Source organism: Podarcis melisellensis (assembly GCF_964234715.1).
Source record: "Podarcis melisellensis genome assembly, chromosome: 18".
In the NCBI taxonomy this organism is placed as follows: Eukaryota; Metazoa; Chordata; class Lepidosauria; order Squamata; family Lacertidae; genus Podarcis; species Podarcis melisellensis.
The window spans coordinates 3,009,378-3,035,597 of NC_138536.1; the positions used below are offsets into that span (position 1 = coordinate 3,009,378).

Sequence of the window (26,220 nt, forward strand, 5' to 3'; positions counted from 1 at the left end):
AATAGGAACCTGACATAGTGAGCCTCTGATTTTCCCAGGAAAGGTACCAGCAAGGGGAATATCAGTTCAGCCCTGGCTTGCTCGTATTTTGCACAGTGCAGCAAAATATGTTTTACGGAGTCGATGTCTTGAGCACACGAGCAAAGTCTGTCCTGGTAGGGAACTCCTCTCAACACTGCAGAAGGAAAGACGTTTAGTCTGGCTTTGGTGAAAAGCCTTCGATAGTTTGGTACTGTCAGGTTTTTAATGTAAGGTGTTAACTTAAAGACATGCCCATATTGTACTCCTACTGCCAGCGGACTACAGACTGCGTGTGATCGAGATCGCAAGTCACTGTGTATATTATCCAATAAACTTTGCTTTAATGTCTTTAGGGCGCCTTCATAACCCAGGTAATAAAGTTAATTCATCTAATTCTCTCCCTTTCCCACCCTTCTCAGGACGGGCGCCAGGGGTCTGCGAGCCCAAAAGTGGGGAGCACAACAACACGTTGCGCCGGGAGCTGAAGCAGTTTTTCGGCTGGATGCGCAAACACGGAAGCTGCGCTAGCCTGAGCATCAAAATGTACGATCAGTGGCGGGTCTCGCTCCAGAAGTCGCACAAAACACGGAACCAGGTAGGTAAGGAAAACAACCCCCTGTCCGTCGATGCCTCCCCCTGAGTTGTCCTGGCAGCAAGGAGAGAGGATCCGTGCGGCGAATTTGGCGCTGTTAAAAAGAATTAAAAGCAGCCGTTCGCCTATGGCGAGTCTGCTCGTGCTGATGGCGAACAAGCAAAGAGGAAGAAAAAGCTCTATGACCTGCCTTTTGCAAGCAGGGGTGTTCCAGTGAAAACCGTTGAGGACCAGTAACTTCTGCTGCAGAGCTTGCTTCCAACAGATGGTTAGATCATAGAGTTGCAAGAGACCCCAGCGGTCATCTAGTCCAACCCACTACAAGGCAAGAATCTCGGCCGAAGCTTCCCAGACAGATGGCCATCCAAGCTCTGCCTAAAAACCTCCAAGGAAGGAGCGTTCACCATCTCCCGAGGGAGACCGTTTTAATTGCTGGCCCTAAATGCTTCGGCGCATTTTAATTATTGTTTTCAATGAGCTGGTTTTTATTACTAAACGGCCTCGGCACAGTAGACCCAAAGGAGCGTCTCCACCCTCATTGTCCAGCCCGGACACTGAGGTCCAGCTCCGAGGGCCTTCTGGTGGTTCCCTCCCTGAGAAAAGCGACGTTACATGGAACCAGGCAGAGGGCCTTCTCGGTGGTGGGTCCCGCCCTGTGGAACGCCCTCCCATCAGATGTCAAGGAAATAAACAACTATCTGACTTTTAGAAGACATCTGAAGGGAACTTTTTAATGCTGGATGTTTTATCATGCTTTTAATATTCTGTTGGGAGCCGCCTGAAGTAGTTGGGGGAACCCAGCCAGATGGGCGGAGTATAAATAATAAATTATTATTTGTAAGGACAAAAAGAAACAGTATGGGCTGAACAGAAATAGAAAACAGCAACAATAAAGGATATAGAACTTCGCTTGCAGGAATACAAATTATTAAACGTGTTAATACGAATGGAAGTCAAAAACATTCTAGCTGTTGTATAAGGGAACATGACAAAGGTTGAAATGTAATTGCATTTCAATAAGACTCTGGAAGCAGAATTAAATGAAATTACCTTCCATCTAAAATGTGTAATTGGCTTTTAACTGATTGAGAACTTGAACTGGAATGGCAATTTGGTATTGATACACAATGTGGCATATATTGGATTTTTTTGCAACTGAAAATTAATAAAAAATCATTTTCAAAATTAATACTAATAATACTAATGTTGTTATTATTATTATTAAGTTGCTCCAGCCACTCTGGGCAGCTTCCAGCAAATTACAAAACCACAGTAAGACATCAAACATGAAAATCTGCCTTCAGATTCCTTCTAAAAGTCAGATAGTTGTTTCTCTCCTTGACCATGTTTTTAAATGTTGGAATCCTCCCATCTTAAGACATAATAACAACAATGGCCACACCACTGCGATGGCTCTGTCGATAGAGCACGAGACAATTAACCCATGGGTCGCGGGTTCGAGTTCCGCTGCAGGGGGTTGGACTAGATGAGCCTCCCCTCCCAACATGAAATTCTACGGTTCCGCGATTTTGATGCAGACCACCGACGAGCCAGGCGGCGGAGGCGAACCTCGCAGCGACCGGACATTTCACGTGCTCTGTCTTTCCTTCCCAGGTCCTCTCCGGCGATAAGTCCTAGCGGCCTCCGAAAAGGACCAAAGAGGAGTAAAGGCAGTGGGGTGGCCGGTTTTCCCAGGTGGCAAGCTGAGGAATCAGGCAGCGTCACCAGAAGAGAGGGTGGAAGAACCAGGTGGAGCCACGTCGGCACCCGAACCCGCCACCAACCGGCAAACCACCCCCAGGCTCTCCTTTCGAAATCCGGAAAAAGGGAGAGTCGCAAATGTCCCTGGCTTTCCCCTTCTATATATACCGTATTTTTTGCTCTATAAGACTCACTTTTCCCCCTCCTAAAAAGTAAGGGGAAATGTGTGTGCGTCTTATGGAGCGAATGCAGGCTGTGCAGCTATCCCAGAAGCCAGAACAGCAAGAGGGATTGCTGCTTTCGCTGCGCAGAGATCCCTCTTGCTGTTCTGGCTTCTGAGATTCAGAATATTTTTTTCCTTGTTTTCCTCCTCCCAAAACTAGGTGCGTCTTGTGGTCTGGTGCGTCTTATAGAGTGAAAAACACGGTATATGCTGCAGGGAGGTTTTAGGTACCACTGAAATTTGGGGACTGGTATGGCGAAGAAGCCCTTTCTCCCGAGTTGGGAGACGGGGATAAAAGCCAACCCAGAAATAGGGGCCCCGTGGATTTCGTTTCATTCTGCAAACTTCTCCAAATAAATGTTACGACGTGTGTGTTGTGTGTTTGTCTCACAGCCGAGTCTTCAAGTTGTTTCTGTGCGTCTTCTGGTCTTCTTTTCCCAAACCCCATAATCTACGCAGGCTCCGTTGGAGCCCAAAGCGCCCCTTCCTTACCGAGAGGGTCTTACCAAGACCACAGGAATCTGGGCGTAGGAAATCGTCTAGCTAGTGAGACCAGGAATGTCTCTAAACCAAAGAGCCCAAGCTCCGGATGAGGCCAAAGCGCAGGTCCAGACAGTAAAAAGGTAAAGGGACCCCTGACCATGAGGTCCAGTTGTGGCCAACTCTGGGGTTGCGGCGCTCATCTCGCTTTACAGGCCGAGGGAGCCGGCGTACAGCTTCCGGGTCATGTGGCCAGCAGGACTAAGCCGCTTCTGGCGAACCAGAGCAGCGCACGGAAGCGCCGTTTACCTTCCCGCTGGAGCGGTACCTATTTATCTACTTGCACTTTGACATGCTTTCGAACTGCTAGGTTGGCAGGAGCAGGGACCGAACAACGGGAGCTCACCCCGTCATCGCGGGGATTCGAACCGCCGACCTTCTGATTAGCAAGTCCTAGGCTCTGTGGCCACCCGCGTAGGTCCAGACAGAGGGGGCGCCATATGGGTCACTTGGCCCGGGCCTCCGATTCCAAAGGGGGCCTCGGTCAGCATATTCACAATCACAGGGGGTGCACTGGGGCGAACGAGGAGGCGCAAAGGCGGCAGTGGGCTGATTCCCCATTATTTGTCAGCATAACTTTTGCGAAAATTATTTATATACAGTAACTACTTATTTGGGACGTGGGTGGAGCTGTGGGTTAAACCACAGAGCCTAGGGCTTGCCGATCAGAAGGTCGGCGGTTCGAATCCCCGCAATGACGGGGTGAGCTCCCGTTGCTCAGTCCCTGCTCCTGCCAACCTAGCAGTTCGAAAGCAAATAGATAAATAGGTACCGCTCCGGCAGGAAGGTAAACGGCGTTTCTTTGCTTCTTGATTCTCGGACCCCTGACTTTGTGACTCCCTGCTTCCTAATCCTCGGACCCCTGACTTCTTGACTCCCTGCTTCCTAATCCTCGGACCCCTGACTTCTTGCTTCCTGACCCTCGGACCCCTGATTTTGTGACTCCTTGATCCTTGATCCTCGGACCCCTGACTTCGTGACTCCCTACTCCTTGGACCCCCGACTTTGTGACTCATTGCTTCCTGACCCTCGGACACCTGATTTTGTGACTCCTTGATCCTTGGACCCCTGACTTCGTGACTCCTTGATCCTTGGACCCCTGACTTTGTGACTCATTGCTTCCTGACCCTTGGACCCTTGGCTTCCTGACTCCCGGCTCTCTGACCCCCGGACTCTTGGCTTCCAGACTCCTGGCTTCTGGATCCGTTCCTGCTCCTGCCCCGCCATCTTGCCCCTGGTCCTGACGTCCCCCACCGGGACTTCGATAGCCCGTGAACCGGACCGTGGCAGTACCCTCTCTGTGAGGCTGGGTAGCCCAGGACATCCCAGACCTGGCTTGCGCCCCGGAGACGTCACTTCCCTGCCACTAACACAGCCGTTTTGGCTTCACCTCTGGAAGCGCACTCCATTGCCTCTCGAGATGCCCGGCTGCCAATAAACCTCTAACAACGGGGGCAAGCAAATGGCCGGCAAAATTTGCCTTCCCACCTTGTCCGTCCGCCCACATCCTGCCTAACCATCGCACGTCCTGGCGAAACGGATTTGGGTTTGGACAAAGAGTCCCGCAGATACTCAAGTAAACAAGAAGCTTTTATTGACTCCAAACGAACGAGGAGAACGTTCCCAGCCCCTTGCCCCACATCTCCAGCTCCAGCCAAGCCCCCCAGTCTAGGGAGAAGTCTTTATTGGGCTCGTTCGGCGTGGGTCTGGAGCCTTTCGTGCTGGGCGGAGGGCCAAAGCACGTCCGGCCGAGCCCCTCGCGTCGGGGCCTGCGTGCGAGGCAGGTCAGAACCCAGACCGGGTAAAGAAGCGGGCAGTGGGGCGGGGGGCTGGGGGGGAGAGAGTGATCCGAATGTTGCTGGCTGCAGGGGGGTTTCCTCTCCCCCCCTCCGCCGAAAAATCTCCTTCCTCCTCCTCCTGTGGGACGTCCCGTCAAGAGCTTTCTTCTGAATCGTACTTGAAATCTTGGAGAATTTCGCTGATTGCCTCGATGGTTTGAATTAGCCTGTTTGGGACGGATGGAAACGATAAATAAAGGAGCATATGGAGGCGATTAGGCACGCTCTTGGCTCGGGCCGCCCGGCCCTGCCCGCCTCCCTCCCCGGCCCTCGCCGCTTGTTTATGAAATGCAACGATCCAATTGCCCGTGGGAAGCCAAAAATCCCCAGAGCCGAAGCAGAGCAATCGGGGGGTGGGACCTCTCCAAAGACCCCTCTTTTGCAAAAATAAAAAGGCTTTTTTTCCCGGGTGCTGAATCTGAACCCCAACCCGCACCCCGCAAAATCTATCCTGTAAAGGGATCTTGGTCTTGAAAGAGAGTGGTTCTGCCCCTCCACGCAAGGCATTATGGGAGATTGCAGCCAAGGGGGATTGTGGGAGTTCGCAAACAAAAGGGATTGTGGGAGATTGTGACCAGGGGGGATTGTGGGAGATTGCAAGCAAGGGGGATTGTGGGAGGCTGGAACCAAGGGGGATTGTGGGAGGCTGGAACCAAGGGGGATTGTGGGAGATTGCAACCAAGGAGGATTGTGGGAGATTGCGTGAATAGGAGTTGGGCGCGTGGAAATTAAATCTAATCGTTTCCCTGGGGTGACTTGGGCAGGAAAGGGAGCCAGTTTGTCTTCTGAGCCATATTTTAAAAAATTGGGGCGATTTTAGGTGAGTTTCATGCAGGTGAGGGTCAAATCTGGAACTAGCAAGAAGCAGCCCACCCATCTTCCGACAAATCAACAGATTCCTGAACTTCCGCCAGAGATCTATTTAACAAAATATACAGGATCTGGGCAAAAAAACAACCCCAAACCCGCTCTTCCCTCCACAGATATGGCAGGGGGTCCATGGGGGGAGTTTAAAACCCCCCAGACAACGACTCTCTCCCAAGTGCGCGCCCCTTTTCCTTTCTCCCCAAATCGTTAATTTTTACTTTTGTAGCAAGAAATTAAAAGACGCCTGCTTCTTGGGAGAAAAGCAATGACAAATCTAGACAGCATCTTAAAAAGCAGAGACATCAAAGGTCCGTATAGTTCAAGCCATGGTTTTCCCAGTAGTGATGTACAGAAGTGAGAGCTGGACCATCGAGAAGGCTGATCGCCAAAGAATGGATGCTTTTGAATTCTGGTGCTGGAGGAGACTCTTGAGAGTCCCATGGACTGCAAGAAGATCAAACATGTCCATTCTGAAGGAAATCAGCCCTGAGTGCTCACTGGAAGGACAGATCCTGAAGCTGAGGCTCCAAGACTTTGGCCACCTCAGGAGAAGAGAAGACTCCCTGGAAAAGACCCTGATGCTGGGAAAGATGGAGGGCGCAAGGAGAAGGGGACGACAGAGGACGAGATGGCGGGACAGTGTCTTCGAAACTACAAACATGAGTCTGACCAAACTGCGGGAGGCAGTGGAAGACAGGAGGGCCTGGCGTGCTCTGGTCCAGGGGGTCACGAAGAAGCGGACACGACTAAACAACAACAACAAGCCTCAAATAAACAGGACTCCCCTCTTAAAACAAGGATGGAGAGGCGTCTCTGCATGCAGAGACTTTGTGAGAGTTATGGCCGAGTTTTCAGAAATAAAAATAAATGTTTCTCCCGGTTGGAGAGCCTTGATGCGATCCGGGGGGTGGGTGGGGGCGTTTAAAAGCAAAAGCATTGCACCCCTCTTTCCGATTTGCAACCACGGGGGTCTCCCCCACACTTACCTCTGCTTGAGCTCCCGAACCTCTTGAGGGTGGGCTTCTTCGCCCGGGTGGTCCTGAGCGTTCTGTTTGGCAAGCTGTAGCTGAGCTGTCTGGGAAGGGGGGAGAAACGAGGAGGTGAGACCCTCTTGGAGGAGACGAAAGGGGGCTCAGAAATCACCAGCCCCCCCTCTCCCCAGTTTGCTGGGACAGCAGTTTGCAAGAGGGGCAGTGCCGTGCAGTGGTTAGAGAACCGGACCCGAAAGGCAGGAGGAGACCTGGGTTTGAATCCAACCTCCGGCTGGTCGCTAACCAACCTTGTAGGTCTGTTGTGAGGATTAAATGGGAAGGCAGAGAGGGAGAGAGGGAATTACCCCTGAGAGCAAAGGCAGGCTATAGATGGAATAATATTCATTTATAAATAATATTTATTTTTTTAAAAAAAGAAATGTTTTATTATAGACCGAAATAAGCCAGAATTTCAGGATTTACCTAACAAAATAGTGTTTTTGCTATAGCTTTCATCCCCCCTTTTATATTTGTATTAACATATCATTTCCAACAACCACATACGCAACTTATACGTTATTTTAGACTTCCGTCAACACCTCTGATGATTTTCCGTCTTTTATCGCTTTCTTCCCCCCCCCCGCCCCCCTGTTTTCGCTATAAATAATATTTCTTCGTTCGTTTGAAGAGAGATCAGGCCGGTTCGCAAGGCGAAAACGACGGCAAGCGGTTGAAATGGAAACGGCGAAACGATAAACGAGGCGTTTATTGCGCAAGGGGGGGGGTTCTGACTTTTTGTGAGCTGGGTAGCTCAGCCCGTTACAGCGTGGTAAGAATTAAAGACTTGTCGAGCTGGAAAGGGACCTCCAGATTCATCTAGACAAACCCCCCTGCAGTGAAGGAAACTTTAAGCCAAAGCATCCGTTGCAGAGGGGAGACAAGGCCAGGGTGGCGGGTTCGAATCCTATATGGGGCGGCATGATTCTATGAATACATACAAGCCCCTCAAAAAAACCACAAAGCTCTCAAGGGACGTCCGCACCTGAAATTCCAGACTCCACCGATCCCGATTACACTCTTCCGACACGAAACCGGAAGGGGATCAGTTTTGCACCTGTAAAATGGGCGCAAAGTAGAGACTGGACACCGCGCGGCCCTTCTCTCTCTCTCACCAGCTCGAGTTTCTCCTTCTCCTTCTCCTGGAGGCGCCCCAAGTGCTGGGCGAGGTCGGGCCGCCCGCGGGGTCCCTCCAGCTGCTCCTTGATCTGCAGGATCTCCCGCGAGATCCCGCTGAAGGCCTGGGTGATCTCGTGGACCAACTGGCGGTAGCGGGCGAAGTCGTAGTCGGGGCCGCTTCGGAGATACGCCCGGTGGCCCCTGGCGGGAAAGAGCGGGGGGGGGAAACAGTCGAGAGAAGCAGCAGTGCACCCATTGCCTGGACTTGAAGACCGAGGTCTGGGGCGAATGCAGAATATCCCGGCTTCAATGGCCTCTTTTAAATCAGGCGGTGAAGGTTCTGTGTGAGTGTCTGGAGGCAGTTGGAGGATGGATGGTGGATAACAGATCAAGGTTGAATCCTGACAAGACAGAAGGACTGTTTTGGGGGGACAGGAGGCGGGCAGGTGTGGAGGACTCCCTGGTCCTGAATGGGGTCACTGTGCCCCTGAAGGACCAGGTGTGCAGCCTGGGAGTCATTCTGGACTCACAGCTGTCCATGGAGGCACAGGTCAGTTCTGTGTCCAGGGCAGCTCCATCTGGTATGCAGGATGAGACCCTCCCTGCCCGCAGACGGTCTCTCCAGAGTGGTGCATGTTCTGGTTATCTCCCGCTTGGACTACTGCCATGCGCTCTACATGGGGCTGCCTTGGAAGGTGATCTGGAAACTGCAACAAATCCAGAATGTGGCAGCCAGACTGGGGACTGGGAACGGCTGCTGAGACCACATAACACCGGTCCTGAGAGATCTGCATTGGCTCCCAGGACGTTTCCAAGCACAATTCAAAGTGTTGGTGCTGACCTTGAAAGCCCTAAATGGCCCAGTATCCCTGAAGGAGCATCTCCACCCCCATCGTCCAGCCCCGACACTGAGGTCCAGCGGCGAGGGCCTACTGGCGGTTCCCTCCTTGTGAGAAGTGAGGTTACAGGGAACCAGGCAGAGGGCCTTCTCGGTGGTGGCGCCCGCCCTGTAGAACGCCCTCCCGTCAGATGTCAAGGAAATAAGCAACTATCTGACTTTTAGAAGACATCTGAAGGCAGCCCTGTACAGGAATTTAAACAAAAAAAACAACCCTGAATTTACAAAGGGGTTGGCCTAGATCCCCTTTGGGGGTATCTCCCAAATCTTAAAGGTAAAGGTAAGGTAAAGGGACCCCTGACCATTAGGTCCAGTCACAGATGACTCTGGGGTTGCGGCGCTCATCTCGCTTTATTGGCCAAGGGAGCTGGCGTACAGCTTCCGGGTCATGTGGCCAGCAGGACTAAGCCGCTTCTGACGAACCAGAGCAGCGCACGGAAACGCCGTTTACCTTCCTGCCAGAGCGGTACCTATTTATCTACTTGCACTTCATGCTTTCGAACTGCTAGGTTGGCAGGAGCAGGGACCGAGCAACGGGAGCTCACCCCGTCATTGCGGGGATTCGAACCGCCAACCTTCTGATCGGCAAGCCCTAGGCTCTGTGGTTTAACCCACATCCCTCTCCCAAATCTTACAATTCTACAAAAAGCCCCCACCCCTTTGGCATGACCTCGCTGGGCTGGGTTTGCAAGAGGCATGGGTGAATTAGGAACCGTCTCACACACACCAGCCTGCCTGGCAAGGGGGGGCGTCACCCCTGCCATGTGGGTTGGCGGGAGGGGAGCGGTTGAGAAGCCAGGCCTGCTCGGTTGGAGTCGTGGGGGGTTGCCGGAGGGTCTCGGTTCTCGATTCCCCAGAAGTCAATTACCGCCCCCCTGCCCAGAGACCCCGCTCCGGAGCGCCTTCTCTCTGCAAATCGAAGACAGGTGTTTAGGGATTGAGGTTTTCCACCCCCCCTTCAGCTCATCTGGAGTTAATCAGGGGCACCCGAGCCAAAAAAAACCCCTGGGTGCGACAGGAAAAGCGGGGAGGGAACCCCCCGACCCCTTCTGGGCCTCCTTCCCCCGTTGGACGGAGAGGCACGGAAATTGAGGGCAGTACCGAAAAGAATAGGGATGGGGTCCTTGGGGGGGTGTCTCAAAACCACCTTTCTGGGGTCCTGAAAACCGGCCGAGGGTGAACGTGGGTTGCCGGGATCCTGGCGTTTTCAAGTCTATTTGTTGTTGTCGTTTATTTGAAAACGAACCATCCAAACAAAACGAAGCAATAATAATAAACAGCCGTTGAGAGCAGGAAGAATAAGATCGTGGGATTAGTATATTAGGAAACGGCGCAAAACGCACCCCATAGTGGAACACGCATATAGGTACCCAGTGCATCGCCGTGAGCGCTGCACAAGGAGATCGTATGTAGAAGTTGGACTGGCCGAGCTGGCAGTGGACGATGGGCTTTGTAGTCCCATAGCATCGGTTCCAGGCCAGGAATCCTCAATCGGGCACCTAAACGGGGAACCCACATGCGGGACACGAAAGCCACTCTTCCTCTGGAAACCTGGCTACATCCCCCACCCCAAAAAAATGAAACCCCAACCGGTCAGTGATACTCACTCTTCGAAGAGGTGGTAGGCTTCGACCCGTTCGCTCTGAAGGGCATAGAAGCGGTGGACGAGGGTCTGGACGTCCGCTTCCAACTGCAAATGGAGAAAAAAAGTGAATGAAGCTTGGGAGATGCGTTTCGATGGAGCGAGGGCCGATGCTCTTGGTACCGTGGCAGGATTCGAACACAAGAGTGGCTCTCCTCTCCTGCGATTCCCAGCCACCAGGAATTCAGAAACACTGCTGCCTTTCTACACGGTCGCCGACCGACTTTTCTTCCTCCAGGTCTAAAGGTAAAGGGACCCCTGACCATTAGGTCCAGTCGCGGCCGACTCTGGGGTTGCGGCGCTCATCTCGCTTTACTGCCCGAGGGAGCCGGCGTGCAGCTTCCGGGTCATGTGGCCAGCAGGACTAAGCCGCTTCTGGCGAACCAGAGCAGTGCACGGAAACGCCGTTTACCTTCCCGCCGGAGTGGTACCTATTGATCTACTTGCACTTTGAGGTGCTTTCGAACTGCTAGGTTGGCAGGAGCAGGGACTGAGCAACAGGAGCTCACCCCGTCACGGGGATTCGAACCGCCGACCTTCTGATCGGCAAGTCCTAGGCTCTGTAGTTTAACTCACAGCGCCTCCCACATCCCTTTCCTCCAGGTCTAAAGGTAAAGGGACCCCTGACCATTAGGTCCAGTCGTGGCCGACTCTGGGGTTGCGGCGCTCATCTCGCTTTACTGGCCAAGGGAGCCGGCGTACAGCTTCCGGGTCATGTGGCCAGCAGGACTAAGCCACTTCTGGCGAACCAGAGCAGCGCACGGAAACGCCGTTTACCTTCCCAACGGAGCAGTACCTATTTATCCACTTGCACTTCCTCCAGGTCTACTCAGCGTTAAAAAACTCAGATAATATCCACGAATCGCCAAACGGAACCTTGAACCTGGATTGTGGCCACTCCCCGACGGAATGTCAAGGCACCGTTTATTTTTCGCCAATATTATCATTATCATTTCCATTTCATTTCTTTATCGCGTTCAATTTCAAAGGCAAAATACAGTGGTACCTCGGGTTACAGACGTTTCAGGTTACAGGCTCCGCTAACCCCGAAATAGTACCCTGGGTTAAGAACTTTGCTTCAGGATGAGAACAGAAATCGTGCGGCGGCAGCAGGAGGCTAAAGTGGTACCTCAGGTTAAGAACAGTTTCAGGTTAAGAATGGACCTCCGGAACGAATTAAGTTCTTAGGTACCTCTTTATCGAAGCGGATAAAGCATCAAATAAAACAAGCTTCAATTAGAATATTTTTATGTACCGGGTTCCGTTTGCGGGTCTTTGGACTGCGATAAAGAACTGATTGATTGATTGATTGATTGATTGATTGATTGATTGATAATATTTCAGATCCTTCTCTAAGGGACGTTTTGATTCCCCCCCTACTTAATTTATAGAGTTGCCCCATAGCAGAAGTCTAGGAAGACGGGGGAGTAGTGGTTAGAGAGTGTCGAACCAGGACATTGGAGACCAGGGTTCGAATCCTGACTATGTCATGAAGCTCTCTAGGCAAAGGATTCCCACATCGCCGGGGTTGGTTTGGATAACCGCCGGGGTCCCTTCTGATTCTACAATTCTCTGATAATGTGGTCACGGGCGACCCAGAAAGTATAAAACCACGCAGCCCCATGAGAACACGAGTGATTCTCAAAATACCATTATATATTAGCCTCTTGCCTCTGTATCTTAAATACGTACAGATACTCACAGAGAGAGGCGTCAGGACTAATTTATATCAGGTCTATTTTGAGACGAACAAACAGAACAAAGAGCCTTTCACTTTTCTGAGCTTTCGTATTCGCACAACTGTTCTGTAGCCGAACAGCCAGCAGTTCTCGAATATCTACCCATATTCTGCAAATAATAAAAAAAAACATTTCTACAATGAAATGCTTGAATGTTATTCTTTTATTGTCTTTAAATCTTCCTGCCACGCTTTGGCCATGCTCTCCTTGCCAAAACCGGCTCTTGCCAGACTTTGGCTCTGTATATTTTTCGGCACATTAAAAGTCTCTCTCTCTCTATTTTATTAAAAGACTCTCCGTCGCAGAAAACAAAGCGATGGAAGGAAATTGGAGGAGAAGAAATAATCATTTTTTAAAGTTTCTCCTTTTTTTGCGTGTGTGCAAAACAAGGAACCCTTGGGCTTCAAGAAATATAAATATATATTACGTGCAAATCGTGGGCTGGAAGGGGTTAGGGATATGGGTTATGGGGATATGGGCTGGCAAGTCCACAAACCTAAAATTCCTGCCCCCATTCCCCAAACCTGAGCTTTGGAATGGACGGTGTTCGGTTTGGCTGCCGTGCCAAATCCGGCTTTCGATCGCACTCCATAAGGAAGTTGCCGCTGGGCTGTTTTGAAGCCAGGCCTGCGCCAAGGGAGCAGGCCGGCAGCACAGAATTGAGGGGCTGGAATGGGACGTCCCTCAGACCTTGTGGGGGGCCGGACTATATTTTGGAAAAAATAATAATGAACGGATTCCTGTGAGAACCAAGGCACCACTGTATTTCGCTTTCCAGACTTTATTGTGGGAAGCAAGAAAATGAACGAATTCTTAGGTCCCACAAAGAACCCAGAGATGCATTTTAAAGAAAAGGACACAGTCTACTCATGTAAAAAGACGCTGGTTCCCAGACCGTCCGCGGATCAGTTTGAGAAGGTGATTGGGCCGGATCCGGCCCCTGGGCCTTAGTTTGCCTACCCATGGTCTTAATGGTGGTTTCCAGGTGTAAAGCGTGCCTTCCTCTCGGATCATTCCCCCCTTTCGTCTTGAGTTTGGGCGCCTCCAAAATCCACGACGTCTTTGGGTAGAGGCTAATCTCCCATTGTACAGTGGTCCCTTGGTTCTCAAACTTAATCTGTTCGGGAAGTCCGTTCCAAAACCAAAGCGTTCCAAAACCAAGGCGCACTGCTTTCCCACAAGACGGATTAATCCATTCCAGACTTTTAAAAACAACCCCTAAAATGGCAATTTAACACAAATTTTACTCTCTAACGAGACCGTTAATCCATAAAATGAAAGCAATAAACATTATACTGCAGTCGCAGAATCGATCCTTCAGTAGCTGGACTGGGTTCCGCACAGTCACAAAAACGAGACAGAGAGAGCTGCAAAAACGAAAAATAAATAGCAAAAACAGACAGACCTCAGCGTAACGCTCAAAACCAAAGTGCGGCACTCGAAACGGAGCACATTCGGCTTCCGAAAAATGTTCACAAACCAGAACACTCATTTTGAGGTTTGCAGTGTTTAGGTTCCAAGTTGTTTGAGTACCAAAGCGTTTGAGATGGGATGGTGGACGATTCTCCCTCCTCGGAGGTTTTGAAGCAGAGGTTGGGTGGTCCTCTGTTTAGCCGAGATTCCTGCTTTGCAAGTGGGTTGGGATGGAGGACCTTGGGGACCCCTTTCCAACTTTCCTTTCCTTTTAAAATTTTCATTAGAAATTTCAACACAATAATTTTAACAAGAATACACAACCCAACTTTACAATCCTTAGAAGAACAACCCCTTCGCGTCGTACCCGGCTGCTGCCTCGCCGGATCGTGGAGCTGGACAGCACCATGAGGTTCGTCTCGTTGAATATTAATTAAAAAATACAAATAAATAAGAGATATGGCCCATATACACAGACCCGCAGGCTTCCTGGTCTCTCCAGCAAACTGCCAGCCTCGCGGCAGACGGCATCCATTCAGAGACACCTCCAGGACGCGGTTTTGGCATGCAGAGACAAATTTTTCCCCCATCTCCTGTTGCAAAGTTGTGGGTGGGTTGCAGGAGGAATTGACAGCCTACGCCGAACCCCCAGGCCCAACAACGGCAGCTGGGGGGGGGTGTTTCCGTTCCCCCACCCAATTAAAACCGAGAGTTTCCATGAGCTTTCCAGGCCACGGGGCTCCAAAACGCCTTTGTGGCAAGCCACCCAAACCGTCCGGCTTTGGCGGAAACATCTATCCCGCCGAAAAACATCCAGCCTGGGGCGGCAGTTGGGGTCTGTGTGTGTCCCATCTCAGACAAGCTAATGTTTCCCCCCTTCCCTGCCCCGCTGGCTGATTGGTGCTGGCGGGTGCCGAGTTCCAGTTTCGCCTCCCGACACCGAGCCTTTAGTGCGGGTGAGAAGGAACAGCCAGCCAGGCTGTGTTTGCCCTCAGTCTGGAATATGGGTTTAAAGGACGCCAGCCGCCCTTAAGCCGAGGTAGACAGAGGCCACAAAATTAAAAGAGGCCTGCTTCTTGAGAGAAAAGCAAAGACAAACCTAGACAGCATCTTGAAAAGCAGAGACATCACCTTGCCAACAAAGGTCCGTATAGTAAAAGCTCTGGTTTTCCCAGTAGTGATGTATGGAAGTGAGAGCTGGACCATAAAGAAGGCTGATGGCCGAAGAATGGATGCTTTTGAGTTATGGTGCTGGAGGAGACTCTTGAGAGTCCCATGGACTGCAAGAAGATCAAACCTCTCCATACTGAAGGAAATCAGCCCCGAGTGCTCACTGGAAGGACAGATCCTGAAGCTGAGGCTCCAAGACTTTGGCCACCTCAGGAGAAGAGAAGACTCCCTGGAAAAGACCCTGATGTTTGGAAAGATGGAGGGCACACGGAGAAGGGGACGACAGAGGACAAGATGGTGGGACAGTGTTCTCGAAGAAACCAGCATGAGTTTGACCAAACTGCGGGAAGACAGGAGTGCCTGGCGTACTCTGGTCCAGGGGGTTCACGAAGAGGCGGACACGACTAAACGACTAAACAAAACTCCAAACATTAAAAACTTCCCTAAACAGGGCTGCTTTGAGATGTCTTCTAAAAGTCAGATAGTTGTTTATTTCCTTAACATCTGATGGGAGGGCATTCCACAGGGCGGGCACCACCACCGAGAAGGCCCTCTGTCTGGTTCCCTGTAACCTCGCTTCTCGCAGGGAGGGAACCGCCAGAAGGCCCTCGGGAGATGGACCCAGGTGTCCAGGCTGGACGATGGGGGGGTGGAGTGGGAGAAGTTCCTTCAGGGATACTGGGCCGTTTGGGGCTTTCAAGGTCAGCACCAACACTTTGAATTTTGCTCGGAAACATCCTGGGAGCCAATGGAGGTCTTTCAAGACCGGTGTTATATGGTTTCGGCGGCCCTGATGTTGGGAAAGATAGAGGGCACAAGGAGAAGGGGACGACAGAAGACGAGATGGTGGGACAGTGTTCTTGAAGCTACCAGCAGGAGTTTGACCAAACTGCGGGAGGCAGTGGAAGACAGGACTGCCTGGCATGCTCTGGTCCAGGGGGTCACGAAGAGGCGGACACAACTAAACAACAACAACAATAGACTGTGCCTGTGCAAGGAGGTTCCATTCTAGCTACAACTCCCGGACAGCCATGGACCGCGCTGGCAGGAGTTTCATGTGTCGGGAGACATAGATATCGCCCCCCACTCCAGAGTTCACCATCAGCGGGAAGGCTAATTCTCCTCCGATCAATTAGCCTAACCCGAGAACATCGGAACTGCTCCTTGAGAGCCCAAGTTTCCAGTCCTCATTGTTCCGAATTAAAAGACCCGGTTTTCAATAGGAAGAAACAACTTTGGACAGAGTCAGAGGTGCACTGGAGGTTGAATCTGGAAGCTGGAATAGACTTATAGAATTGTGGAATCGTACTGTTGGAAGGGACCCGGCGGTCATCTAGTCCACCCCCGACAATCGTCGGCTTCAAATAAAAATGAACCGAGGTCCCGGTCCTCATGGGTTCGAGCTCTACCACCCCAGCCGGCTCAAGCAAGGGATCTGGCCCACATGTCAGTACAGCATTCGAATCTTAGATCTCAAGGTCCCGGGTTTGAGTCCCACTGATGGTTACCTTTCCAATTCTATTTGACACCCCACAAGATGTCAAAGAGAAAAAGAACTACCAAACTTTTAGAAGACATCTGAAGGCAGCCCTGTTTAGGGAAGCTTTTAATGTTTAATAGGTTATTGTATTTTAGTGTTTTGTTGGAAGCCACCCAGAGTGGCTGGGGAAACCCAGCCGGATGGGCGGGGTATAAATAATAAATTATTATTATTATTATTATTAGTGCATTAATGGTTCCCTATGTCCCTTCCCTGGTCCCCTTCCTGGCTCTCCACCTCCGATTCCCGCAGAAAAGCTGGCAAAAAAAAAAAAAAAGCTTGTCTGAAAGCTCAGCTGCCGGTCAGTGCTGGCACTAATAGCTTAGATGGGAAAGGAATGAACAGAACGAGGAAGTCTATAAAGTGCGCCCGCGCGCCCTCCGGCGGCCGCTGCTGGTATCGCCACTTTTAATTCCAAATTTCCTTTTGCTGTATTTTGGTTGGGGTTTTATTTGCAGCAAAAGCCTCTTAAATTTTGGACTCTGCTCTCCCCCCCCCCTCAATTACTCCCCATTGCAATTTTGCAGGGCCTTGACCCTTCCATGCAAATCCAGAGGGAAGCCCCCCGCCTCATTTAAAGGGGATCCTTTGCTCTCACCATTGCAGAAATTCAGGTTCTTCCCAGCCTGTCCTCCACCGGCACCGTAGAGGCACGAAAATTATAGAGATGACCCTTCCCTCCACCTAGGCATGGCATTTCCTGGATCACTATAAGAAGCCTCCCCCCCCAAAAAAAATAATAATAATCGTGCCCCTCCCCCACTCAGAGACCAATGCATTCATTCATTCCTCTCCTTGATTTAATGCTCGGTTTTTTATCTGATCCCAATTCATCTTTACTTCTCCAACCAAGTGCTCTTGAAAGTGATGGTTGGGTAAAATGCAGACTCCTCTGCAATTTGTTAGATCTATGTTCAATACCTCTATGGTCAACCCGGCACTTCCGGCTGCAGCCACGTGGTTATGGCACATGGTCGTCTGCTGCCCTCTGCAGGCCTGGCAGCGACACTGCAACCCAAGGTTAACCCCATATAATAAAGGGTGATTTTGGAAGTACAGTGGTACCTTCACTGAATTGCTTCATTTCTGAATTGCTTCATTCAGAAATAGACTGGAAAGAGAAGCTGCTGAATTGCAACTTATTACCAAACTTAAAACCATGGAGAGACCTGGTCTGAACAAAGACCTTGGATTCTTATCTCATTATACATGACGAAGCCATTTTTCACCTTCTCACCCCTTGCTTTTTCCTGTAAGAACTATTGCAGTCGTTAAGAGTCGTCAACAGGCTCATCACAGCTATCTGCCAATCACCCATTCCCACCACCCTTCTGAGTAATACCCCTCCCCACCTTCTCACTATATAGAAGGGTCTGGTGACTTCTGTTTCAGTGTATCTGAAGAAGTGTGCATGCACACGAAAGCTCATACCAAGAACTAAGTTGGTCTTTAAGGTGCTACAGGAAGGATTTTTTTTTCATTGACTATGCAAAAGCTTTTGACTGTGTTGACCACAGCTAACTATCGCAAGTTCTTAAAGAAATGGGAGTGCCTGGTCACCTCATCTGTCTCCTGAGAAATCTCTATGTGGGACAAGAAGCTACAGTTAGAACTGGATATGGAACAACTGACTGGTTCAGAATTGGGAAAGGAGTACGGCAAGGCTGTATATTGTCTCCCTGGTTATTTAACTTATATGCAGAATTCATCATGCGAAAGGCTGGGCTGGATGAATCCCTAGCCGGAATTAAGATCGCCGGAAGAAATATCAACAACCTCAGATACGCAGATGACACAACCTTGATGGCAGAAAGTGAGGAGGAAATAAAGAACCTTTTCATGAGGGTGAAAGAGGAGAGCTCAAAATATGGTCTGAAGCTCAACACCAAAAAAATGAAGATCATGGCCACTGGGCCCATCACCTCCTGGCAAATAGAAGGGGAAGAAATAAGTAACGGGAACTATATTTGTTTTGTTTTGTCTTAATTGTGTATCTTTGTACTTTTGTACAAAGATTGTGTATCTTTGTGTATCTTAATTGTGTATCTTTGTACTTTTGTTATTTTTTGAGTATTATTTGTTTTTGTTTTTCTTTTTGGTTGTTTTTCCTTTTGTACTAAATTGGAAACTCTAATAAATATCTTTACAAAAAAGAAAGAAAGAAAGAAATGGAGGCAGTGGGAGATTTTACTTTCTTGGGCTCCATGATCACTGCAGATGGTGACAGCAGCCACGAAATTAAAAGACGCCTGCTTCTTGGGAGAAAAGCAATGACAAACCTAGACAGCATCTTAAAAAGCAGAGACATCACCTTGCCAACAAAGGTCCGTATAGTTAAAGCTCTGGTTTTCCCAGTAGTGATGTATGGAAGTGAGAGCTGGACCATCAAGAAGGCTGATCGCCGAAGAATGGATGCTTTTGAATTCTGGTGCTGGAGGAGACTCTGGAGAGTCCCATGGACTGCAAGAAGATCCAACCTCTCCATTCGGAAGGAAATCAGCCCTGAGTGCTCACTGGAAGGACAGATCCTGAAGCTGAGGCTCCAAGACTTTGGCCACCTAATGAGAAGAGAAGACTCCCTGGAAAAGACCCTGATGTTGGGAAAGATGGAGGGCACAAGGAGAAGGGGACGACGGAGGACGAGATGGTGGGACAGTGTTCTCGAAGATACCAGCATGAGTTTGACCAAACTGCGGTAGGCAGTGGAAGACAGAAGTGCCTGGCGTACTCTGGTCCAGGGGGGTCACGAAGAGGCGGACACGACTAAACGACTAAACAACAACAACAAGCACCCCAGTGGCAATTCAGAACACCGGCAATCTCAAGTCTGGACTACGGCGATTCGCTCACGTTGAGGCTGCCCTTGAGCCCAGTTCCAGAAAACTCCAGCTGGTTGCAAAATACGGAGGCAGATTTCTGTGGTTTGGTATCTTGATTTTATTCTGTGAACTGCCCTGAGACCCCTGGGTATATGTAAAGGTAAAGGGACCCCTGACCATTAGGTGCAGTCATGGCCGACTCTGGGGTTGCGGCGCTCATCTCGCTTTACTGGCCGAGGGAGCTGGCGTACAGCTTCCGGGTCATGTGGCCAGCATGACTAAGCCGCTTCTGGCAAACCAGAGCAGCGCACGGAAACGCCGTTTACCTTCCCACCAGAGTGGTACCTATTTATCTACTTGCACTTTGATGTGCTTTCAAACTGCTAGGTTGGCAGGAGCAGGGACCGAGAAACAGGAGCTCACCCCGTCATTGCGGGGATTCGAACTGCCATTTAAGCGAGATGAGCGCCACAACCCCAGAGTTGGTCACGACTGGACCTAATGGTCAGGGGTCCCTTTACCTTTACTTAAGGAGTCTCTATGGGAGTAACCCGTGCCCTCTGTGGGACGCGGGTGGCTCTGTGAGTAAAACCTCAGTGCCTGGCACTTGCCGATCAGAAGGTTGGCGGTTCGAATCCCCGCGTCGAGGTGAGCTCCTGTCTTTCGGTCCCAGCTCCTGCCCACCTAGCAGTTCGAAAGCACCCTTAAGCGCAAGTAGATAAGTAGGTACCGCTTTCCTGCGGGAAGGTAAACGGCGTTTCCGTATGCTGCGCTGGTGCTGGCTCGCCAGAGCAGCTTCGTCACGCTGGCCACGTGACCCGGAAGTGTCTCCGGACAGTGCTGGCTCCCGGCCTCTTAAGTGAGATGGGCGCACAACCCTAGAGTCGGACACAACTGGCCCGTACGGTCAGGGGTACCTTTACCTTTATGGGAGTATATTGCATTTAAAAATATGGTATCAGAGTTTTCAGGGGGCTAACCAGGCTGCGATAGCAGGCTTGTTGGTTTCTGTATGGGACAATGACAACATATCGACAGAGGATCTGGGCTCAGCAACTGGTTCAAGCAAACCATTTAAGAGACAGACACACTCTTTGCAATGGAAGTTTTATTCTAACAGGCAAGAACCAAATGCCCAGAATGAACAGGTGTTAGCACATTTCGGCAAAGTACCACGATGCCCAGATTTTGCGAGGGATGCTGGGGGAGAAGAGACGCCCCGCCGCCTGCTCTGTCTCTCTCACTCTGTTTACTTGACCTTCTTCTTGGGGCGCAGGTTGTTGGTGTGGCCGCACTTTTTCTTGCGGCAGTTGACGGCCCGGGGGTGCAGGCGGGCGTAACACCTGGAAGGGGGAACAGCGCAGAAACAGTGAGGCTCCGGATAATAATAATAATATATTATTTATACCCCGCCCATCTGGCTGGGCTTCCCCAGCCACTCTGGGCGGCTTCCAAAAAATACTAAAATACTATAATACATCAAACATTAAAAGCTTCCCTGAACAGGGCTGCCTTCAGATGTCTTCTGAAAGTCTGGTAGTTGTTGTCTCTTGGTGGGAGGGCGTCACCACTGAGAAGGCCCTCTGCCTGGTTCCCTGTTACTTGGCTTCTCGCAGTGAGGGAACCGCTAGAAGGCCCTCGGAGATGGACCTCAGTGTCCGGGCAGAATGATGGAGGTGGAGACGCTCCTTCAGGTATACTGGACCGAGGCCGTTTAGGCCTTGAAAGGTCAGCACCAACACTTTGAATTGTGCTCGGAAACGTACTGGGAGCCAATGTAGGTCTTTCAAGACTGGTGTTATGTGGTCTCAGCAGCCGCTCCCAGTCCCCAGTCCAGCTGCCGCGTTCTGGATTAGTTGTAGTTTCCAGGTCACCTTCAAAGGCAGCCCCACATAGAGCGCATGGCAGGAGTCCAAGCGGGAGATAACCAGAACATGCACCACTCTGGCCAGACAGTCTGCAGGCAGGGAGGGTCTCATCCTGCGTACCAGATGGAGCTGCCCTGGACACAGAACTGACCTGCGTCTCCATGGACAGCTGTGAGTCCAGAATGACCCTCAGGCTGCGCACCTGGTCCTTCAGGGGCACAGTTACCCCATCCAGGACCAGGGAATCCTCCACACCTGTCCGCCTCCTGTCCCCCCAAAAACAGTACTTCTGTCTTGTCAGGATTCAACCTCAATCTGTTGATTAGAGGATAAGGATCCATCCCGGCAAGCCACCCACCCACCCAGACAACTTACTTGCGGCAAATCATCTTGTCGCAGTTGTATTTCTGGGCCAGCTGGCGAAGAGAGGGCTCGATGATCCCACCGCGGAGACGAAGAACCAGGTGGAGAGTGGACTCTGAGCAGGGGAAGGGGGGGGAAAGCAAGATTAGCAGGTCCTATACTGGTGTTTCAGGGTCTGTGCTTTTTTTTGGGGGGGGGGGAGAGACTGGGAGCAGCCAGCCTGGAAAACCAGCTTCACAGGGAATCCAGGTATTCTAAATCAGAGTCGCCAGTTATGGGGGACATCAGGAATTAGGCAGAATGAGCAGAATGAGACACAAGAAGACGGAAGTAAAAAAGAAAATGAGATCACACATGGGTGAAGGGGAAGGGGGGGTATAGGGGAATTTGAAGTATTATTTATAATATAAAAGCTTTAATATAAAATTTCTAACTGTGTTGTATTTGTATACAGCAAAGAGACGTTTAGGTATATTTTAATTTCGTTGACTGGGATGCGGGTGGTGCTGTAGGTTAAACTACAGAGCCTAGGACTTGCCAATCAGAAGGTCGGCGGTTCGAATCCCCGCAATGATGGGGTGAGCTCCCGTTGCTCGGTCCCTGCTCCTGCCAACCTAGCAGTTCGAAAGCACATCCAAGTGCAAGTAGATCCGCTCCGGCGGAAAGGTAAACGGCATTTCCGTGTGCTGCTCTGGTTCGCCAGAAGCGGCTTAGTCCTGCTGGCCACATGACCCGGAAGCTGGACGCTGGCTCCCTTGGCCAGTAAAGGGAGATGAGCACCGCAACCCCAGAGTCGGCCATGACTGGACCTAATGGTCAGGGGTCCCTTTACCCTTTAATTTAGTTAATTATGTAATAGGCTTATGTTAGAAAATGAATATGGATGTTGAATTTGATGTTTGTAGTTTTTCATTTTTGGAAATAAAAGAAGAAGAAGAAGAAGAGACTGCTGTCTTGTCCTGCAGAAGGGGGCCAGGGTGGGGTGTTCTCCACCCCAGAAGCGTACCTTTCTGGATGTTGTAGTCAGAGAGCGTGCGGCCGTCTTCCAGCTGCTTCCCCGCGAAGATCAGACGCTGCTGATCGGGAGGGATACCTGCAAAAGGAGATGTTATGAAAATCCCGCCCGCGGGAACGTAGGAGAGCCCTGTGCAGAGTCAGACCCAGCAGCCCAGGATTGGCTACACTGGCTAGCAGAGGCTCTCCGAGGTTTCAGGCTCTTCCTCTATATCAAGAAAGCGAGATTCTAGTCCTCATGGTTATGAAGCAGCAATACAGTACAGTGGTACCTCTGGTTAAGTACTTAATTAAAGCAAAGATTATGGGATAATGCACACAGTGACTTGCGAACTCGATCGCACGCAGTCTGTAGTCCGCTGGCAGTAGGAGTTGAATATGGGTATGTCTTTAAGTTAACACCTTACATTAAAAACCTGACAGTACCAAACCAACGAAGGCTTTTCACCAAAGCAAGACTAAAGGTCTTTCCTTCTGCAAGCCAGGGCTGAACTGATATTCCCCTTGCTGGTACCTTTCCCGGGAAAATCAGAGGCTTCGCTATGTCAGGTTCCTATTGGAAGACCGGACAAACGCTAGAACATTAGCAGTGGCCAAGTTTTTATCGGTGGCTGCAAGAACCAATGAGCCCTATATTCTGAACAAAATGCTTCTTTAACCTGGAGGTAGGCTGTCTGAATTGTGTATTGCTTTGTAACGATTTGTTGGGTCTCTGGACCGTAATAAAGACTGATTGACTTAATTCGTTCCGGGGGTCCGTTCTTAACCTGAAACTGTTCTTAACCTGAAGCACCACTTTAGCTAATGGGGCCTCCCGCTGCTGCACGATTTCTGCTCTCGTCCTGAAGCAAAGTTCTTAACCCGAGGTACTATTTCTGGGTTGGCGGAGTTTGTAACCTGAAGCGTCTGTAACTCAAGGTAGCACTGTACAGGAATCTGCCTTGTTCTAAGCTAGGGCGTCAGGCCTTGACTGGCAGAAGCTCTCAAGGATTTCAGAAGCCGTTGGGGAGGTTGAAACGGGGACATTCTGCATGCAGAGCAGCTGTCCTGCTACCCCCCCAACAGAGTCAACCATTCTCACCTTCCTTATCCTGGATTTTCGCCTTGACGTTCTCGATAGTGTCGCTGGGCTCCACCTCGAGGGTGATGGTCTTGCCCGTCAGGGTCTTCACAAAAATCTGCATCCTGGCAGTTGAGCGTCACCTGAAAGGGGGGGGGGGGGAGAGATGAAGCGGTTAAACCAAATCAATATCAGGATCGCCACTTCACAGGTGTGGAGAGGTGAAGCAGAGAGGTACGTCCTTAAACCCTCCTGGTAAATTCAGAGGCACACGAATCTCACCGCTTAAGCAAATATGTGTCTTCAGGCAGAGATGAGCCTATATATTACAATCCTGCATTGAATATTATCATGTTATGCCTCCTGCCCAATAATGACACAATAATGGTTGTGAGCAATATTGGGGGAGGGCGTAAACAAAATCAAACTGCTTTAAAGGCTGAGATCCCTGCTTGCTTACCTGGGAGTAAGCCCCCACTGAACAAACCAAATCCACTACCCTTAGAAGATTTAACTGCCAGCCCATCAAACCATTTGAGTCCCAGGGAGGCGGTTCAGATGGCAATGTATAAAAAGCACAGCGCAAACACATTAGGTTATATCTGTGTCCCCCCAAAATTGGGTGGTTTTGTGTGTCTGTGTATAGACACACGGGTGGGTGGATATAAAACAAATATAGGACATGGCGTAATTTACAGACATGAATGAAATGAAACAGAATGCAGAAAAGCAGCTGTATCAAGTCTTTCTCGATACTGCGTGTGTATCGTGTGAAGAGGCGAAACGTAAGGTGTGTATATGTAAACAAACAACAAACATACATATACATACCTTTTCCGTTTTGGGGTTTTATGTCATATTCATTATATGTATACACACATACACACACACACACACACACCCAGAGACCAACAAGGTTATAGATAGATGATAGATAATAAAACGCAGAATTAGAAATGTAACATAAGTTATGACTATAACATAAAACCCAGAAACAGAAAAGGTTATATATGTAGATATATATATATACACAGAATTACAAATATAACGTAAAACCCAGAAATGTATATATATATACATACAGACACATACACACACACACACAAAAATATACATATATAGTATAGTATATCCTTGTCTGTTTCTGGGTTTTATGTCCTATTCATAATTTATGTTATATTTTCTCTCTCTCTCTTCCTTTCTCTATAGAATAAAACTCATAACAATAATAAATTTATATTTATACCCCGCCTTCCCCAGCCAATAAATTTATATTTATACCCCGCCTTCCCCAGCCAAGACCGGGCTCAGGGCGGCTAGACCTTATAAATGTAGCGTAAATTGTGAATATGACATCAAACCCAGAAAGGGCCCCAGATACAAAGCCCTCTAAGCGGGGGAGAGAAATGAGATTATCCACAAAGGCGCAGGCCTTTTAAAGAGGCCGCCCGACTCGCGAGGAGACAAGAATTCAAAAGTAAATTATATATACGAAAGCATATATATAATATTATATATATATATATAATATTATATATATATATACACACATATTAAAAGTAAATGATAAGAAAAAGTAAATGATATATATATATATTTTTTTAAAATGATATTTTTTTACAAAAAAAAGTAAATGTTTTTTTTTAAAGTAAATTACAATTAAATACACAAAAGGTCCAAAACGTCTCCCTCCTCCCCCTCCCGCAATGAAAGGGACCCAGGCGTCCGAGGCGAGGCCCCCCACCTCCACGCGGCCCTCCTGCTTCGCCTCCTGCCTCGCCGAGCGGAAAGAGAGAGAGGAAGAGCCCAGGCCGGAAGCGGAAGCCGAGCTCCCACGGGCCACTTCCGGCGCCGCCGCCTCTTCCTCCTCCTCCTGCGCCTCCTCCCTCTCTCTCTCGCTAAGCCACGCCCACCTCCCGCCTGGCGTCACAGACGTCGCCCCGCCCACGCATCCAAGCGACGCCGCGCGCAGCACGCACGCATGTACGCATGCGTGCGCCCCCCCCTCTCTCCTGGGACCGCAGAGCTATGAAAAGTTAAGAGTGGAGATATGGTGGGAAGTTTCCGGGTTCAACTTGCATCTCTATATATATATATATTTTTCTTGAAACGCCCTCGCCCAAAAGCAGAACGCATTTAATTGCTATTTTTAATTTAATTTTTATTAATTGCATTTAGATACCACCCTATATCCGCGATTCCTCCTCTTATTATTATTATTATTAGCTGTTATATACCCGCAGTTCACGTTATTATTATTATTATTTCCATTTACATACCGCCCTATACCTGCAGTATATTTTTAATGTAATTTTTATTAATTGCATTTAGATACCACCCTATATCTGCGATTCCTCCTCCTCTTCTTCTTCTTCTTCTTCTTCTTCCTATTATTATTAGCTGTTATATACTGCCCTATACCCGCAGTTCACATTATTATTATTATTATTATTACTGGTTACAGATAGGTAGCCGTGTTGGTCTGCCATAGTCAAAAACATTATTTTTTATTATTATTACTGTTATTATTGTTATTAATTGCATTTATATACCTCCCTATACCTGCAGTTCACATTATTATTATTACTGTTATTATTGTTATTAATTGCATTTATATACCTCCCTATACCTGCAGTTCACGTTGTTATTATTATTATTATAATTATTATTATTATTTGCATTTATATACTCCCCTATACTGCAATTCTTCTTCTTCTTCTTAGCATTTATATACTGCCCGATACCCGCAGCATATCGACACAAAA

The 26,220-nt window shown here is 49.5% G+C and overlaps 4 protein-coding genes across 6 annotated transcripts in view; 1 reads left to right on the plus strand and 3 right to left on the minus strand.

Moving 5' to 3' along the window:
• The window catches only part of CRLF1 (cytokine receptor like factor 1), a 29,988-nt gene extending 27,491 nt beyond the window's left edge, over positions 1-2,497 (plus strand). Inside the window, exons 7-8 of one of the 2 annotated variants that reach the window (XM_081895752.1) lie at positions 441-620; positions 2,228-2,497. In XM_081895752.1, coding sequence (XP_081751878.1) covers positions 441-620; positions 2,228-2,244 — 197 coding nt within the window. In that variant the 3' untranslated portion in view covers positions 2,245-2,497. The remainder of the gene's footprint in view (positions 1-440; positions 621-2,227) is intronic. The other variant, XM_081895751.1, reaches the window with a different exon arrangement.
• Positions 2,498-4,654: 2,157 nt separating this feature from the next.
• On the minus strand, positions 4,655-14,030 carry REX1BD (required for excision 1-B domain containing; the record flags this gene model as incomplete). Its single annotated transcript, XM_081896028.1, has 5 exons — positions 4,655-5,082; positions 6,769-6,857; positions 7,926-8,130; positions 10,435-10,673; positions 13,989-14,030. The coding sequence occupies 5 exons, from the start codon at positions 14,028-14,030 to the stop codon at positions 5,010-5,012; spliced, it is 648 nt and encodes a 215-aa protein (XP_081752154.1). The 3' UTR covers positions 4,655-5,009.
• Positions 6,149-26,220, minus strand: part of LOC309360890 (serine protease 57-like) — a 60,488-nt gene continuing 40,416 nt past the window's right edge. The window contains exon 6 of the mRNA XM_081895857.1: positions 6,149-6,425. The gene's annotated coding sequence lies outside the window, so the exon portion shown is untranslated. The remainder of the gene's footprint in view (positions 6,426-26,220) is intronic.
• UBA52 (ubiquitin A-52 residue ribosomal protein fusion product 1) lies at positions 20,241-25,246 on the minus strand. Of its 2 annotated transcripts, none has more exons than XM_081895969.1 (5): positions 25,224-25,246; positions 23,477-23,598; positions 22,388-22,474; positions 21,394-21,496; positions 20,241-20,493 (listed from the first exon to the last, which is right to left on the minus strand). In XM_081895969.1, exons 2-5 carry the CDS (start codon positions 23,577-23,579, stop codon positions 20,400-20,402), a joined length of 387 nt encoding a protein of 128 aa, XP_081752095.1. In that variant the 5' UTR covers positions 23,580-23,598; positions 25,224-25,246; the 3' UTR covers positions 20,241-20,399. The 2 variants fall into 2 exon arrangements, with proteins under 2 accessions (XP_081752095.1, XP_081752094.1); XM_081895968.1 differs by lacking the exon at positions 25,224-25,246 and adding an exon at positions 25,199-25,217.

Excerpts from the sequence above, each read along its gene's own strand:
- UBA52 (XM_081895969.1), bottom strand. The coding sequence starts at position 23,579 with ATGCAGATTTTTGTGAAGACCCTGACGGGCAAGACCATCACCCTCGAG. Across the intron at positions 22,475-23,476 it reads GAAAATCCAGGATAAGGAAG|GTATCCCTCCCGATCAGCAG; the intron begins GTGAGAATGGTT and ends CTCCTTTTGCAG. Across the intron at positions 20,494-21,393 it reads GACAAGATGATTTGCCGCAA|GTGTTACGCCCGCCTGCACC; the intron begins GTAAGTTGTCTG and ends TCCCCCTTCCAG.